Raw genomic sequence first — 15155 nt, 5'->3', positions numbered from 1 at the left:
AGAATAATGGTTGTCACTCCTCATCTCAGCAGCAGAGCTGCTCAGGCGTGCTGCGTGTTTATTAGAGATCACAAAGCAAAAGCAAACAGTGTTGTGGTGTGGGGAGAGAGCCCTGGGACCGTGGCACGGGGTCCCCACTGCTCAGTGCTGAGGGATGGCCCAGAGCTGCCTCTGCCCTGCCATACTCACAACACAAAATGCTCATGGAACACAGGATTTTTGCTGTCTGGCACTGTCTTCGTCTTTTGCCTGCACTTCCAGTCAGCATCTGGCACAATGGACATCTTTGGGAGGAAAACAAGCAGCATGTAAACATTCCCAGTGCACACACCAGCCCCAGCTGCCGTGGCAGGACACTGGCACAGGCACTTGTAGGGATGGCTGAGCTCAAAGATCCTGCTGAGCCCGTGATAATGGGTGGTTGGGATCACTCCACCCTTCTGCCTGTGGGGTAATTGCATTACAAAACTGCTTGGGGAAGGGGAGGGAGGGGAAAGAGCAGAAAAATCACGAGTGATGTATATAAGCGTGGCTGGCTGGGGTCTGACTCGCACCCCCTCTCAGGAGAGCACTGTGCACATCCCAGCAGGAGACCCACCCTGTTTGTGCCAGCAAACATCCCCACCAGGCTTTGGGCACCCGCTGGGATGTTCTTGCAAGGAATGGTTGACACAGCCCTCAGCAGGGTCCTGTCCTCCCCTTTTTTACTTCATCCAGACACTGCCAACAAAAACCATGAGCTGTCCAGCGCTGGGCAAGAGCCTAGCCAGCTCCCTGCATGCTGGGGATGCTCTTCCAGAGCAGGATGGAGAAGGAAGGGGAAGGGAAAAATAGTGCAGAGCAAGCTTGGAGGAGCCAACCACAAAACTCTCCCCAAAAAGCACAAAGCTCCCTGAGCAAAGCCCCAGGAGATCCCACCTTCACATAGGAGTCGCACGCACGGCACTCTGCTCCCATCAGACCTTTTGCTTCCATGACTGGAAAAGAAATGAAATTGTCACATCCCAAAGCAGCAGGGAAGGCATCTTCCTACCCAACAGTGCTCTGCTCCACAGGCTGATCCCTCCTTGTGGGGCAGAAACCCCTCAGACAGGGGCAGGGGTTGATGGTACTTTGCCTTTAACACACCTGTGCTATAAATGCAGCCTGGACTGAGGTCGGTGGCAGAGCAGTTCAGCATCCAGGTGGCAAAAATTGAATTCCCTCTGCCCGATTTCCCCCAGCCCTGCTCTCCCTTCCCTGGAGCCAAATGGATCCTCCGGTTAAACAACAACGGCCCATCCTGGCACTGCCTGGACACTGCCCCAACACTGCCACTGCCCTGACACTGCCACTGCCCCGACACTGCCCCAACACTGACACTGCCCCGACACTGCCCTGACACTGCAGTGCCACTGCCACTGCCCCGACACTGCCCCAACACTGCCACTGCCCCGACACTGCAGTGACACTGCCCCAACACTGCCCCAACACTGTCACTGCCCTGCCACTGCAGTGACACTGCCCTGACACTGCCACTGCCCTGACACTGCAGTGACACTGCCCTGACACTGCCACTGCCCTGCCACTGCAGTGACACTGCCACTGCCCTGACATTGCAGTGACACTGCCCTGACACTGACACTGCCCCGACACTGCAGTGACACTGCCCTGACACTGCCACTGCCCTGCCACTGCAGTGACACTGACACTGCCCCGACACTGCAGTGACACTGCCCTGACACTGCCACTGCCCTGACACTGACACTGCCCCGACACTGACACTGCCCCGACACTGCAGTGACACTGCCACTGCCCTGCCACTGCCCTGCCACTGCCACTGCCCTGCCACTGACACTGCCCCGACACTGACACTGCCCCGACACTGCAGTGACACTGCCCCAACACTGCAGTGACACTGCAGTGACACTGCCACTGCCCCGACACTGCCCTGACACTGCAGTGACACTGCCACTGCCCTGACACTGCAGTGACACTGCCACTGCCCCGACACTGCCCCAACACTGCCACTGCCCTGACACTGACACTGCCCCGACACTGACACTGCCCTGACACTGACACTGCCCCAACACTGCCCTAACACTGCCCTGACACTGCCCCGACACTGCCACTGCCCTGACACTGCCCTGACACTGCCCCGACACTGCCACTGCCCTGACACTGCCCCGACACTGCCCCGACACTGCCACTGCCCTGACACTGCCCTGACACTGCCCCGACACTGCCACTGCCCTGACACTGCCCTGACACTGCAGTGACACTGACACTGCCCTGACACTGCCCCGACACTGCCACTGCCCTGACACTGCCCTGACACTGCCCCGACACTGCCACTGCCCTGACACTGCCCTGACACTGCAGTGACACTGCCACTGCCCTGACACTGCCCCGACACTGCCACTGCCCTGACACTGCCCTGACACTGCCACTGTCCCACACTGCCCCAACACTGACACTGCCCTGACATTGACACTGCCACTGCCCTGACACTGCAGTGACACTGCCCCGACACTGCCCCACGCTGCTTGGCCCTGCTGCTGGGACTCTGTGGCTGCCTGGGGCAAGGGATGTGCTGGGATGTGTCAGGGATGTGCCAGGATGTGCCAGGATGTGCCAGGACACAGAGCCTGCAGAGCACAGGATGGGCTCTCAGAACAAGGCCAAGCTCCCTCCCCCCGAGCCCAGCAGTGGCTCTGCCTCTGTGCCAGCAGATTGTGCTCCTAACGAACACACCCAGCACATGGAAAGCCCAGGGCACAGGGGAAAAGGGGCTCTGCAAGCCCCTCTGGTGCTTCAGGATGTGGTTTGTAGGGTTCCTCCAGGACAGCATGCACCAAGGGCCTCTCCTCCAGCCACACCTGCTCTGGGGTTAAAGATGTGGGGATGGAGAATCAAAAAGCCAGATGGGTCACCCATATCACCCAACAGCCTCCTCCTGCCCACGCTGAGTACCCTGAGCATGCACCATGTGCAGCCCCAGACCCTGAGCCTCCTTTGCTCCCTTGCTGGACCATTTCCCTCTTCCCAGACTCTCTTTTGGAGTCACCATCAGAACAAGACCCCATCACTCACACCCAGCTCATACTGGGGCTGCTCCAGGTGGAGGGTAAAGCCTGTGCCAGACCCTCAGACAGGTGTTTCCCAAAAAAAAAGAGATCATTCTGACACTCCCATTGGCCTCTGATAATCACCATCAAAACACTTTCATTGAAGAAATATTGCTGGTGTTGAAAACTGCAGCATTTGGAGGTAACAGAACAGTTTGGAAAGCCTGGCAAATATGGCAAAAGGGTTTTGGCAGAGACAAAGCATTTCAGATTTCCCTTTCCAAATTGTATTTGCCTTTTTTCTCTTCATATGGAATAAAATAAAGGCAATTTATACACATGGGTGCAAACACATGAAGGTCTCTGGAAATTTCAGTTTGGTCTCTTAATCAAAGAGCTTCCAATTGTGCCACTGCACAACAGGGTTGCTCCCAACAGGAGCAAGAAGGAATGGCATGCAAGTGCTGTCCCCACCACCAGCCCACTGTGGCTCTGGGGCCAGTTTGGGATGTCCCAGGGACACACTCACCGTGCAGCACCAGCGTCCGGCCCCGCACCTCGATGGACAGCTTCAGCTGGCCTGGGGACAGGAGGGGACAGGAGAGGACAGGCTGAAGGACAGGCTGAAGGACTCACCCACCTCACAGCTGCAAGGCTCACACGGGGCCAGACACATCCTGCCTTCCTCTCCCAGGCAGGGAGCTGAGGGAAGCATCCCAGCTCACAGAGGCTCAGGCTGGAGGTCAGCACTGCCAGCACTGAAACCCACAGGGCTGGTGCCAGCCCTGTGCAGGAGGTCAGTGCTGGGAGAGCCAAGCTGTGCCCTGCTGGGTGAGGGCACAGCACCCAGGGCAGCACCACTGCTCTGCCAGCCTGCTCACACCTCGCTTTTCCATGCACTGGCAGCTCTGCATCAGCCCAGAAATCCCCCCACAAGGCTCAGGCTGACACGAAGACTCAGCCCATGGTGTTTGTCGGGGTCAGGGTGTGATGGTTACGGGGTGCAGGGTGAGCTGCCTCCCCTCCGGGTATCCTCCCAAAAGGTTCCCTGGGAGCTGGGCCTGTCAGCCTCAATAGGATGTGCAGATTTCAATGGCAATGAAGGCTCTCTAATCATGTTCTGGACCGACCCAAACCTAAACATTTCCCAGCACCCCTGGAGAACCCAAAAACTGAAACCATCACTGCTACAATGTTTCCCTTAGTTTCCCCAAAGCAAAAGATCCATTTTCACTTCTTCCCCAATTTAGAAAACACAACAAACAAGTGAGTAAACATAATTTACAGGCAAGTAAACATAATGTATAGACACATAAACATCTTGCAAGTTAAAACTCAGCATTTCATTTTGCCAAAGAAACGCCCAAGGGCTTGGGCTTGCTTGGGAGGGGATATCTGATGGGATTGTTTAACCTGAAACAATTCAGACAACACATTTTTCACTCAAAAAAAAAAAAAAAAAAAAAAAAAAAAAAAAAAAAAAAAGATCCAACCACTGAGCAGCTCACATGTGCATGGACACGTGGAAATGGTGTCTGTGTGCATTTGTACAAGTGGAAGGTGAGACAGCAAAGGCTGGAGCTGGTGGGTGAGTCAGGACACATCTAACACTGGTTTGCAACAGAGAGAACGCTGTCCCCCAGTGTCACCCTCCCACTCCAGGCTTTGGGCACAAGCCTGGAACTCCTCTGCCATCTGCAGATCTTTGGGGCTGTGGGAACCCTCTGGGGACAGCTCTGTGCACCCTCAGTCGCTGCCATTCTGCCCCTGCCAAAGGATCCCTCCTCTAACAGCCTCCCCACCCATCTCCAACATCCACACCAACTCCAGTCTCACACTGCCCATCCATACTGGGAATGGGAGCAGGCAACTCCCGAGGCACCTTCTCCCACCATGGGCAAAGCTTGTTTTCATCCCCCCACCGAGCCCAGAGACCGCAGAGAGCCACGCCCCAGCCCCACAGCCGCTGCCTGCTCTGCTGTTAGTGCACAACAGATGTTACAACATGAAAGGAAACTGCCCCCGTGTAGCCAAGCATGAGGAGGAGTCAGGGGGGATGAAGGGAGAGGGGAAGGAGAAGGGAAGTTTTTGTGCTGGGTAATTTGGGGGAATGCCAGTTTGGGGACTGTCCTGCCCTGGGGATGGCTGGGGCTCTCCTGGGCAGCTCAGGGGCCAAGGCTTTGCACAGCGGGGTCACCCCGGCCCCGTGTCCCGTGTGTGTCACTGCTGTGGGGACAGGGCCCCTGGCACAGGCTGCCCCAGCACCAAGGAGAGGAGAGCAGGGAGAAGAGGGACAGTTCTGCCTTTTTGGGGAGAAACAAATTGGCCATAGCAGAGTTTGGGAGTTGAGGTGTGCTCCTCTCTGTGAGGAACAGAGGACGTTTCCCTCTGAATGCATTTGCTCCTGAGTGTCTCCCAAGCACATGGAGGGACTGATCACAAACCCCAGCACACCCCAGCCCCCGTGTGACCCCTGGTCATGCCTGGGAGGCACTCACTGGCTTGTGTAGGACCAGGATCAGAGAGGGAAGCTGCTCTGGGCTGAATGATCCAGCCAAAGCTGGTGGGAGGGATGTGCTGTGCCAAGGTCTGTGCTCAGACAGAGCTGGGGCACTTTGTCAGATGAGCAGAGCAGTGACCTGGTGCCACACCTGGGTGGACGGGAACACAATCCCTGTCAAGGCAGGTTTGTGGGCTGCATTCCCACCTCAGTCCAAGTGCAGAGAGTCAGAGATTTTTCTCCTGATACATGCCTAACAAGAACTGAGGGAAACAGCAGAGAGGCCCTGACACGTCTTGTCTGGGTCCTCTCTGTTAAATAAAGGTTAATATAAATTAAAATAAGTGCAGAAGAAGGGCAGAGGGAGAAGCCACATGCAGCTCCTGGGTGAGCATCCCATCACAGAGCTGGACTCAGCCAGGCTTGCAGGGATGCAACACAGAGAGCTCCCAGCCCCATCCATCTGGACCCACAGGGCCAGGAGAGGCAATTCATGCCAAGGAACAAAGCTGGCACAAGGAAAACAGGGGAAAATGGGCATGAACAAGCACGAGATGGTAATCAAACAGGTTCCCACCCATGAGAGAAGTTTGCCAGGCCAAGGGAGGGGACAGGGCAACCTTCTATGGAAGCAGTCCTAGGAGGGAAACCTGTTCCTTACTGATGGTCTCTGACAAATGGAAATTGGGAATGGAAAATTTTGAGTTCTTCTTGAATGCTTTTCTGCTTTATTGTAGGAAAAACACAGTGTTGGCCCCGGCTGGAACAGCCAAGAAGTGTCTAACAAATGCCAGTGGGGATTCCTGCCAGAGGACACAGTGCCAGATCCTGCCTGGGTGGGAGGTTCCCATGGGCACAAGGCACCCCAAAATCACCATCTACAATCTCTGCCCTGGCACCAGCCCTTTGGGAGACTCTCTCCTAGTCACACTCAGAGGGCAGTGCTGGCCCTGTCCTGCCAGGCTCTGCAGCTCAGAACACAACTCCACATCTCACCAGCGGTGCTCAGCCTATGAGGGGAACTGTGGCTGCAGAGATGATGTTTGGCCTGGACTTCATTATAGAGCCAAGAGGCACCACAGAACCCACATTATTTTGCCTATATCCTACAAAGACAGAAGGATTTCAGCTTCCAGGCTGTCCTCAGCAGTTTGGCACCCAGAAGGCCAAAAGGGAAAGGAACAGCATCCCTGGGAAGGGTCAACATCCCTAGGAAGGAGCTCACTGTATGGTCACCTGCTCTGCTCAGGAGAGCAAGAGAAGCTTTGAAAGAAAACAAAACTGCTGCTTTGAAAGCAGCACCCAGAAGGGGCACCCAGCTGCCCTGTGTGCGACACTGCTGCCCAGCCATCACACACCACCAGCGGCCAGGACATCCACAAGACATCCAAATTCCCTCGGGACTCGCAGCCGAGCCAGGGCCGGGCAGCTCCACCCGCAGAGCCAGCGCTACCAGGGGCCCCCAAACCCACTCTGCACACCTGAGGCAGCCACAGAAAGACCCTCGTGAAGAGAAAAGGAAACCAGGGCTCAGCCCTAACGGGGACACAGCTCCAGGCAGCCCTACCCCAGCTCGTGTCCATCCAGGGGGCAGAACGAGCTGGGCGTGGGACAACTGGAGAGCGCTTCCCACACCGGGCTCAGGGCGCTCCTGGCTCCAGGCATTATCGCGGCTCAGCGAGGCAGAAGCTGCTGCCTGGCCCCGATTCCTTCGAGCAGCAGCTCCCCAGCCTCTTCCCATGGCACCCCGGCCGGGGCGGCATCCCCCGGGCTCCCCGAGCCGGGCTCCGCGCTTACCGAACGTGCTGAGGCAGAAGGACGTTCCCAGGAGGGGACCGGCCCGGCGGGAGCAGAGCGAGACCCTGTGCACATTGCCAGCCTCCATGGCACGGCACCTCTAATTAGGAGCTGCAGTAATTGGAGCCGTGCCTGCCGAGCCCGAGGGAGCGGGGTTTCCATGGGACACGGAACAACCGCCGCAGTTTGAATGGAGCGGCTCCCATCGGCCCCGCGGCTTGAACGGGGACCGCACCTGTGGCCACGTGCCAGGGCGGGGACAGGGCCAGGGTGGTGACAGTACCACGGTGGGGACAGTGCCTGGATAGGGACAGTGGCACGGTGGGGAAAGTGCCTGGATGGGGACAGTGCCACGGTGGGGAAAGTGCCTGGATGGGGACAGTGCCTGGATGGGGACAGTGCCACGGTGGGGACAGTGCCACGATGGGGACAGTGCCACGCTGGGGACAGTGCCTGGATGGGGACAGTGCCACGGTAGGGACAGTGCCACGGTGGGGACAGTGCCTGGATGGGGACAGTGCCTGGATGGGGACAGTGCCCTGCCCGCCCCCGCGGACCCCGGAGCCGCAGCCACCCTGCCGATGGTGCCCCAGGAATGAGATGCAGGAGAAAGAGAAAACTCTCCCTGCTGCCAGCAGTCCCTGGGACTGCCGTGCGGGTTTGCTGGCACATCCTCAGCTGTTCAAGGAGCTGTCCCGCCGCAGCAGCGCGGGGCAGGAGCAGGCACAGCACCCTGGGGACATTACTGCAGGCAGAACCGGTCTGGGAGGGTGAGCCGGAACGGAGGGGTGGCAGGGCATGGGTGACCTGTTTGGCTCTCATGTGACAAGGAAAGAGGCACGCAGCCCCCCCAGATTTATGGGGTCACCCTGCAAGAGCCCAGAGCAGCCCATTCCATCACCCAGGAGCTGGGGGTGCACCCACCGGTTCTGGGTGCTGCACCACAGCTCACCGGGAGGCAGCAGGGCTGAGCACCAGCTCCAGAGGGTGTGGATGGAGATGGTTCTTGGGGGAAAACACCCTCCCCAAGGGCTGGGCTGTGCCAGATCTCTCCAGGATGAAAAAGAATGAGATCTCCCGTCCAGCCTGGACACACACACCCACCCCTGCCCAGGACACAGGAGGGGAAAGGCTGCTCCAGCAGCTCTGCCCAGAACAAGAACCTGCTTCCCACATCTGGCACAGCTGCTTTGCAGGCCCTTGAGGAAGGGATTCGTGCAGTTATCAAAACCCAGAAGCACAAGGAGGGGAACACAGAGAGGGAAGGGGTCTTTTGCCAGCGGGCAGGAGCAATCCCAGCCAGGATTCCTCCTCCAGCCAGGAGCCAACTGGCCAGGCACACAGCCAATACCACAACATCCCACAGTGGCCTGTCTCAGCTGCCCAAGTTGATATTTGCATCCTGGCATTCCAAAACACATCCCCATGGTCTGCTCCACGCTCTCTTTACAGACAGGGCCACAGCCAGGAGCTCCCCAAGAGCAAAGCCCCGAGCTCCAGCACAGCTCACCAGCATCAGAGCTCCTCCAAAATATGACAGGCCAACACTGGAGATGTCACATCCCGTGGTGGCCCCTCCACACAGCCCTGGCCAGGGCTGAGCCCTGGCTGGCCCAGAGCCCCTCCCACACCCTCACTCACCTTTCCCTTTCACTCGGGCACGGCTGATCCTCCTCCTGCTCCCCGAGGCTCCCCGCAGCGGGGACTGTCCAGCCCGGTGTGGCCCCCTGCTCACTGCTGGCAGATGCTCCAGCACTGCGGGACTCTGCCCTGGCCCTGCCAGGGAAAAGAGGAGATGAGAGCAGGACACGGCAGGACAGGGAGCAGGGACAGCAGGGAGGTCACAGGCTCTGCTGCACCCTTAGTTTCATCTGCCATGGGGGTTTGTCTCCACCACCCCCCAGCCTTCCCTGTGAGCACAGAGGAGAGGAACGACAGCAATTCACCCAATGCAGTGTCACAGAGGAGACAGAGCCATGTTCAGAGGGAGTCACTCCTGGCAGGAACCCCAGCTGCAGCCTTGGCCGTGGCCCTTCCCATCCCACACACCAAGTACATCCCAGAGGCTCTGCTCAGCACAGTTTTGTTTTATTTAAAACAGATGACTAGTCCTGTCAGGGCTTTATTAATCTGTAAACCCTGAACTGGGTGTTCAGGACAGGCTTAGAACCACAGAATGGTCTGGGTTGGAAGAGACCTTAAAGACCAACCAGTTCCATGCCTGCTTCAATTATCCCAGGCTGCTCCCAGCCCTGTCCAGCCTGACCTTGGACACTTCCAGGGATCCAGGGGCAGCCACAGCTGCTCTGGGCACCCTGTGCCAGGGCCTGCCCACCCTGCCAGGGAACAATTCCTTCCCAATCTCCCATCCATCCCTGCCCTCTGGCAGTGGAAGCCATTCCCTGTGTCCTGTCCCTCCATCCCTTGTCCCCAGTCCCTCTCCAGCTCTCCTGGAATCCCTTTAGGCCCTGGAAGGGGCTCTGAGCTCTCCCTGGAGCTTCTCCTCTCCAGGTGAGCACCCCCAGCTCTGCCAGCCTGGCTCCAAAGCAGAGGGGCTCCAGCCCTTGGAGCAGCTCTGTAGCCTCCTCTGGACTCATCCAGCAGCTCCTTGTCCTTCTGTGGATGGCCCCAGAGCTGGACACTCTTGCAAGACTCCAGCTCAGGCCCAGCTCCAGCCCACCCCTGCTGATGTGCTGGGGCTCAGAGGAGGCTCCACAAAACAGGGAATTGGATGCTCTCCTCATGTCCAGCACCCTGACAAAACCACAGCAGCCCCAGCCTGGCCCTCCTCACTCACAGCCATCCAAAGCTGCTGCAGGATCTGATGCTGAGACAGACAAAAGTGCACAGACCCAGCACTGGGAGCCTTGGTGGAGAGAACTCCCAGCCCAGCACAGAGCAGAGGAGCCAGCACAGCCCAGTAACTCTGCAGGATCAGAATCATCTGCCCAGGCTTCTTCCACAGAGATGAGCAGGGTAGGACTGGTGAGGCAGAGGTGTTTTACACTTCCCTGAACAGAGTCAGCTGTGGAGCCCCAGATTAACTCCCTCGAAGGGCAGTGGGGCAGAGCAGTGTCCCTCAGCCCTGCTGGAGCCACACTCACAGCAGCTGTAAAGGCAAGAGAGCCTCACCTGGAGTTTTGGTGCCAGGATGTGTCCCTCAGCCCCGTGCCAGTGTGTACCAGGATGGACAGATGGACAGCACCTACCACACCCTGGCCAGTGCCTCCAGGTACCCCAAAATATCTCCAGCTCCACCTTCACAGCCCCTAGACAGAGGCAGCAGCTTGAAAGGCTGTTTGCTCACTAGAAAAGCTGCATTTTCACCCCCAAAGCCTGGCAGGGGCACTGGTTTGATTCAGCTGAACTTCCACCAGCAAAACTGCCTGAAATTGAAGGAAGAGCAACAGGAGGGACACAGAGCAAAGAAGGGAGGGAAGGAGGAATGCTCTGCACAGCCCAATCCATCACTGCCACAGACACCTATTGTACCGCTGCCATAAATCCAAGCCCCTTTGGGCACTGTGGAGACAAAGAGCACCCCAGCAGCCTCTAAAACCTCTGGACAAAGAGCACAGCTCTGCTGGGGCTGCCTGTGCCTGCGGTGTCAGCCTGACCTTGGCACCCTGCAGGGGCCTCAGCAGGCTCCCAGCCCAGAGCCAGCCAGCACTGCCCAGGGCCTGGTGCCTTGGGGGGTGTTCAGAGCTGGGGAAGGCCTGGCAGGGTTTCTGCTGCCAGCTCCCACGCCAAGCTCCTGCTTTCCTGGTGGAAAGGGGCCAGGTGCCTCCTTTTCCCTCCTTCCCACAGCACAGCAGTGAGGGACCAGCCAGGATGGGAGCAGGGCAATGTGCAGCTCAGGGGCCAGTGGGGTGGAAAAGGCCCAGAGCTGAGTCCACTTGGGCTGTGAGAGTCCCTTTCCAGCTCTGGGAAGCACGCAGATCCATGCCCATGGATGCTGTGTTGCTGGAGCCCCCTGCACACACAGCCCAAGGGCAGAGGCACCAGGCACATCCATGGGCACAGCTGGGCTGCTCAGCACTCCTGCAGCTCCCCATCCCCTCCTGCATCTCCAGCCACGGGGATCCAGGGCTCAGGGTGGGGTGAGGAACAAAGATGAGATTTATTCTGTAATTGCTGCGTGTTTGTCCAGCACAGCAGTGGTCTTTGCTGCCCTCATCACAGGGGATGCACAGCAGGGCAGGACGTGGCAGCGAGCAGAAGCGTCTGTGAGACAGCACCAGGAGCTCCTCAGCAGCCCCAGCACATCTGCCTTTTCTCACAGCACTGCAGCCTTGGAGCCCAGGGGAAGCTGGATTCCCTTTCCCAGCCAGCAGTGTCAGAGGTGTGGGAGGCAAGCAGAAGGTGCAGCCTGGGGAGGGACACTCATCCCTGCAAGTCTGGGCCACCACCTAAATTCTCCTGTCTGACTGGTGGCCCCAAAACTCCCAGAGTTTCCCTGCAGCCTCTGGGATCTTCAGGATCCAGTAACCCAGAGGGAAGCCACATATGCTGGCTCCTGCCTCCCCACCAGGGACTTGAAGCAGCAAACCCAGGGCGAGGTCTGGTGGAATGTGGTGGACACAGGAGGGGAAAGGCTGCTCCAGCAGCTCTGCCCAGAACAAGAACCTGCTTCCCACATCTGGCACAGCTGCTTTGCAGGCCCTTGAGGAAGGGATTCGTGCAGTTATCAAAACCCAGAAGCACAAGGAGGGGAACACAGAGAGGGAAGGGGTCTTTTGCCAGCGGGCAGGAGCAATCCCAGCCAGGATTCCTCCTCCAGCCAGGAGCCAACTGGCCAGGCACACAGCCAATGCCACAACATCCCACAGTGGCCTGTCCCAGCTGCCCAAGTTGATATTTGCATCCTGGCATTCCAAAACACATCCCCATGGTCTGCTCCACGCTCTCTTTACAGACAGGGCCACAGCCAGGAGCTCCCCAAGAGCAAAGCCCCGAGCTCCAGCACAGCTCACCAGCATCAGAGCTCCTCCAAAATATGACAGGCCAACACTGGAGATGTCACATCCTCTACCACATCTTGCTGAAAGGCAAGAGAGCCCAGGATAAAGAGCTGGGATGGGGATGAACCCCTTAATTCCACCCTAATTTTCATCCCATCCTCAACATGAGCGCTGGGAGAGGAACTGAAGTGTATTTATGTTACAGAATATTCCAAGAGCTCTCCTGTCTTGCCCACAGGGAGGGTCTGGGGACCCCTCATCATCCCAGCCCTGGGGTCTGCAGAAAAACCTCACAAAGGCTCAAACTCCTTCTCTCACAAATGTGTTTATAATGCACAGGAGAGGCCCTGGACTGCCTGGGGTCAGTCAGTGCTGCTGTCACCTCCTGGACAGGAGGGCTGAAGAACAACCCTGCCACGTGCCCCAGAAGCTCTGCTGATGCCAGAGCCCCACAGACACAGGCAAATGATGCCAAAGTTCTGTCCTGGACAGGCAGGAACCAGCACACAGGTGGTGTGGCCATGCTTAGGGATCCAGGGTCATTTCTAAGGCCCTTCTCAATATTCCTCCTTTCAGAATAATCAAAAACTCTTCATTTGTTCAGCTGAATCCATTTGCTGACATTCCCAGTGATCTCCATCTGCCACCCATCAAAATTAAAGCTTTTTCCCAGCAAATTTATTTGCCCCTGGGAAAAACCAAACCAATCTGGGATTGCCTTTTTCACTGCACGGCTCAGCCCACAGGACAGATAACACCAAGCAGCCTCCTGAGCCAGCAGAAAACAATTCCCTCCACAACCCCAGGTATCCTGAACCTCTGGAACGGGAGCAGGGTTTGTACCTGCCCAGCCTTGTCGTGTCCTGGTCCCCGTCACAGCACAGCACCCTGGCAGCCCCAGCACCATGATTTGTGTGGCTCCTCTCAGCAGCACCCGCAGCTCTCCCAGCACACAGAGGTGTTTACACTCCCCCTGTCTCCCAGGAGCTCCCCAGGCTCACACAAAGCCTCCTCTCTTTCTCTCATTGCAAAAGGCTTTCAAGAGGCAAACAGGACAGTAATAAATGCTCTGTCTCTCCAGCTAAAGCAGGCAGTCTCACAGCTTTGGGTGAAAGAGTCCCAGGGGACAGGGCTTTCAAAATAATTATAAATAAATTATAGTAAAGAGTCTCTTTAGGGCTCCCAGGCCACAGAACTCTCCCCACCCATCTCCCAGAGGGTTTGAGGCTCACTGGCTGCAGAAATCACTCCTAACACACAAACTCAGGAGATTCAAATCCACTCTATCCTGCAGCACAGAGAGCCCTGAGATCAAACATGATCCCACATGGAACTGGGCATCTGCAGCCTCCCACAACAGTCATGAGGGAGATACAGACCCTCATCTCCTCCAGCCACCAGGATCTGGCTCCCAAGACCAGCCACCCACAGAGCCATCATCCATCCACCCCTCCTCCCTCCAGGGGAACGAGCAGTGCTGCAGAGGCGGCGGGGAAATCACCCGAGCACTCACGCGTAAGCCCCGGCTCCCCCCGCTGCTCCATGGCTCCCACGCAGGGTCAGATCCTCTCCAGTGATGGCCAAGTTGAGATTTAGCTGCCACGAGCCTTTGGTCGTGGTACCACTGCAAAGGGGAGTGGGGAAACCCAAATCCAAACCAGTATAGAAATGTCCCAAGGGAGCAGAGTTCCAGTCTGGGAAGGTACAAATTAAATTGTAAGCTGGGAAGAGATGGTGGTCCTGCAACAGCCCCGTTCTCTCCTGGCTCCCAACAGCAACTCCTCCTAACTTCCCTCCTCACATTCCAACCCCAGGACTGACCTTAACCTGCAGTTTTGTTGCAGTCTCCAGCAAACTGCCCATTCAGCTGGTTGGCCTGGGAGTTAATGACTTTCTTTTAAAATTTAACACCGTTCTCCATCACAAATTTCAGTCTGCCAGCACTAGGGTCTGCCTTTGGCTGGATATTCAAATCCAAACACGTGCTTAGACAGTTATTCCAGGCAAAAGGGTAACACATGCACACAGAAAACCCACAAAGCTGCCTTTGGAACTAAAGAAACTAAAAAATCAGGCTGGGAAAAATTATCTGGCTTCCCAGATGGTAAGAGGATTGCAAGAAGGAGGGTTTGGGCTATTTCAGGGCAATCCTGAGGGCAGATTTCTGTGATTAGCACAGCCTGGCATATAGGGCAGACACACAAACCACAGCACTTTCCAGCAGTGGGAACCCTGCAGCCCCTCTTCCCCAGGGCCCACCTGAGGTGCTGCTGTCCCTGACACCACCTCTGCAGCAGGCACAGCTGAGCTTCTCCCTGGAAAACTCCAATTAGGAACCCAACAGAGGCAGACTGGTACCTTAGCAAATCCTTTTCCAGTCTGAGGCCCAAGAAAGGTTTCTCCTCCTTCCAGGGTATTTTAGGTACATCACCCCTTCTCTGCTCACATCCCAGAGTGTGAGCAACCTGTTGGAATCCAAATCTGAGCCAGAGCAGCAGCAACATCCCCAGCATGGTCTTTCCTGCTGCCTTTGCCACCCTGCAGCTCCCTTGTCTTCCCTTTTTGAGGCAGATGCACTCAAGACTCCACGTTCCTGGAAAATTGCCACTGGGAGAGGACAGTACACTAGGTGTCAAACCAGCACTGATCCAACCTCATGGGCTGCTCCTGCTCACTGCCCACTGCACAAAACCATCCATCCCCTTCCACAGTGTCCCCACAGCCAGCACATGATCCCAGCACAGCACTCAGCTCAGCTCTGCTGCTTTGCCAAAATATTGGAGTCTTGGCAACATCCAGAGTCTGACAAGAGCTGTGTCTCTGCCTCTCCATAGGACTTCATGTGTTTGG

The 15155-nt window shown here is 57.0% G+C and overlaps 1 protein-coding gene across 1 annotated transcript in view; it reads right to left on the bottom strand.

The window, feature by feature from the left end:
• The window catches only part of RGS3 (regulator of G protein signaling 3), a 71492-nt gene extending 64060 nt beyond the window's left edge, over positions 1 to 7432 (bottom strand). Inside the window, exons 1-4 of the mRNA XM_053996455.1 lie at positions 7345 to 7432; positions 3577 to 3627; positions 919 to 977; positions 190 to 284 (exon numbers count right to left, since the gene is read on the bottom strand). Of these exons, the coding sequence (XP_053852430.1) occupies positions 190 to 284; positions 919 to 977; positions 3577 to 3627; positions 7345 to 7432 (293 nt within the window). The remainder of the gene's footprint in view (positions 1 to 189; positions 285 to 918; positions 978 to 3576; positions 3628 to 7344) is intronic.
• Positions 7433 to 15155: the final 7723 nt, after the last annotated feature.

The sequence above is a fragment of the Vidua macroura genome, chromosome 21 (genome assembly GCF_024509145.1).
Source record: "Vidua macroura isolate BioBank_ID:100142 chromosome 21, ASM2450914v1, whole genome shotgun sequence".
In the NCBI taxonomy this organism is placed as follows: domain Eukaryota; kingdom Metazoa; phylum Chordata; class Aves; order Passeriformes; family Viduidae; genus Vidua; species Vidua macroura.
This window is presented reverse-complemented; position numbering and strand designations above follow the sequence as displayed.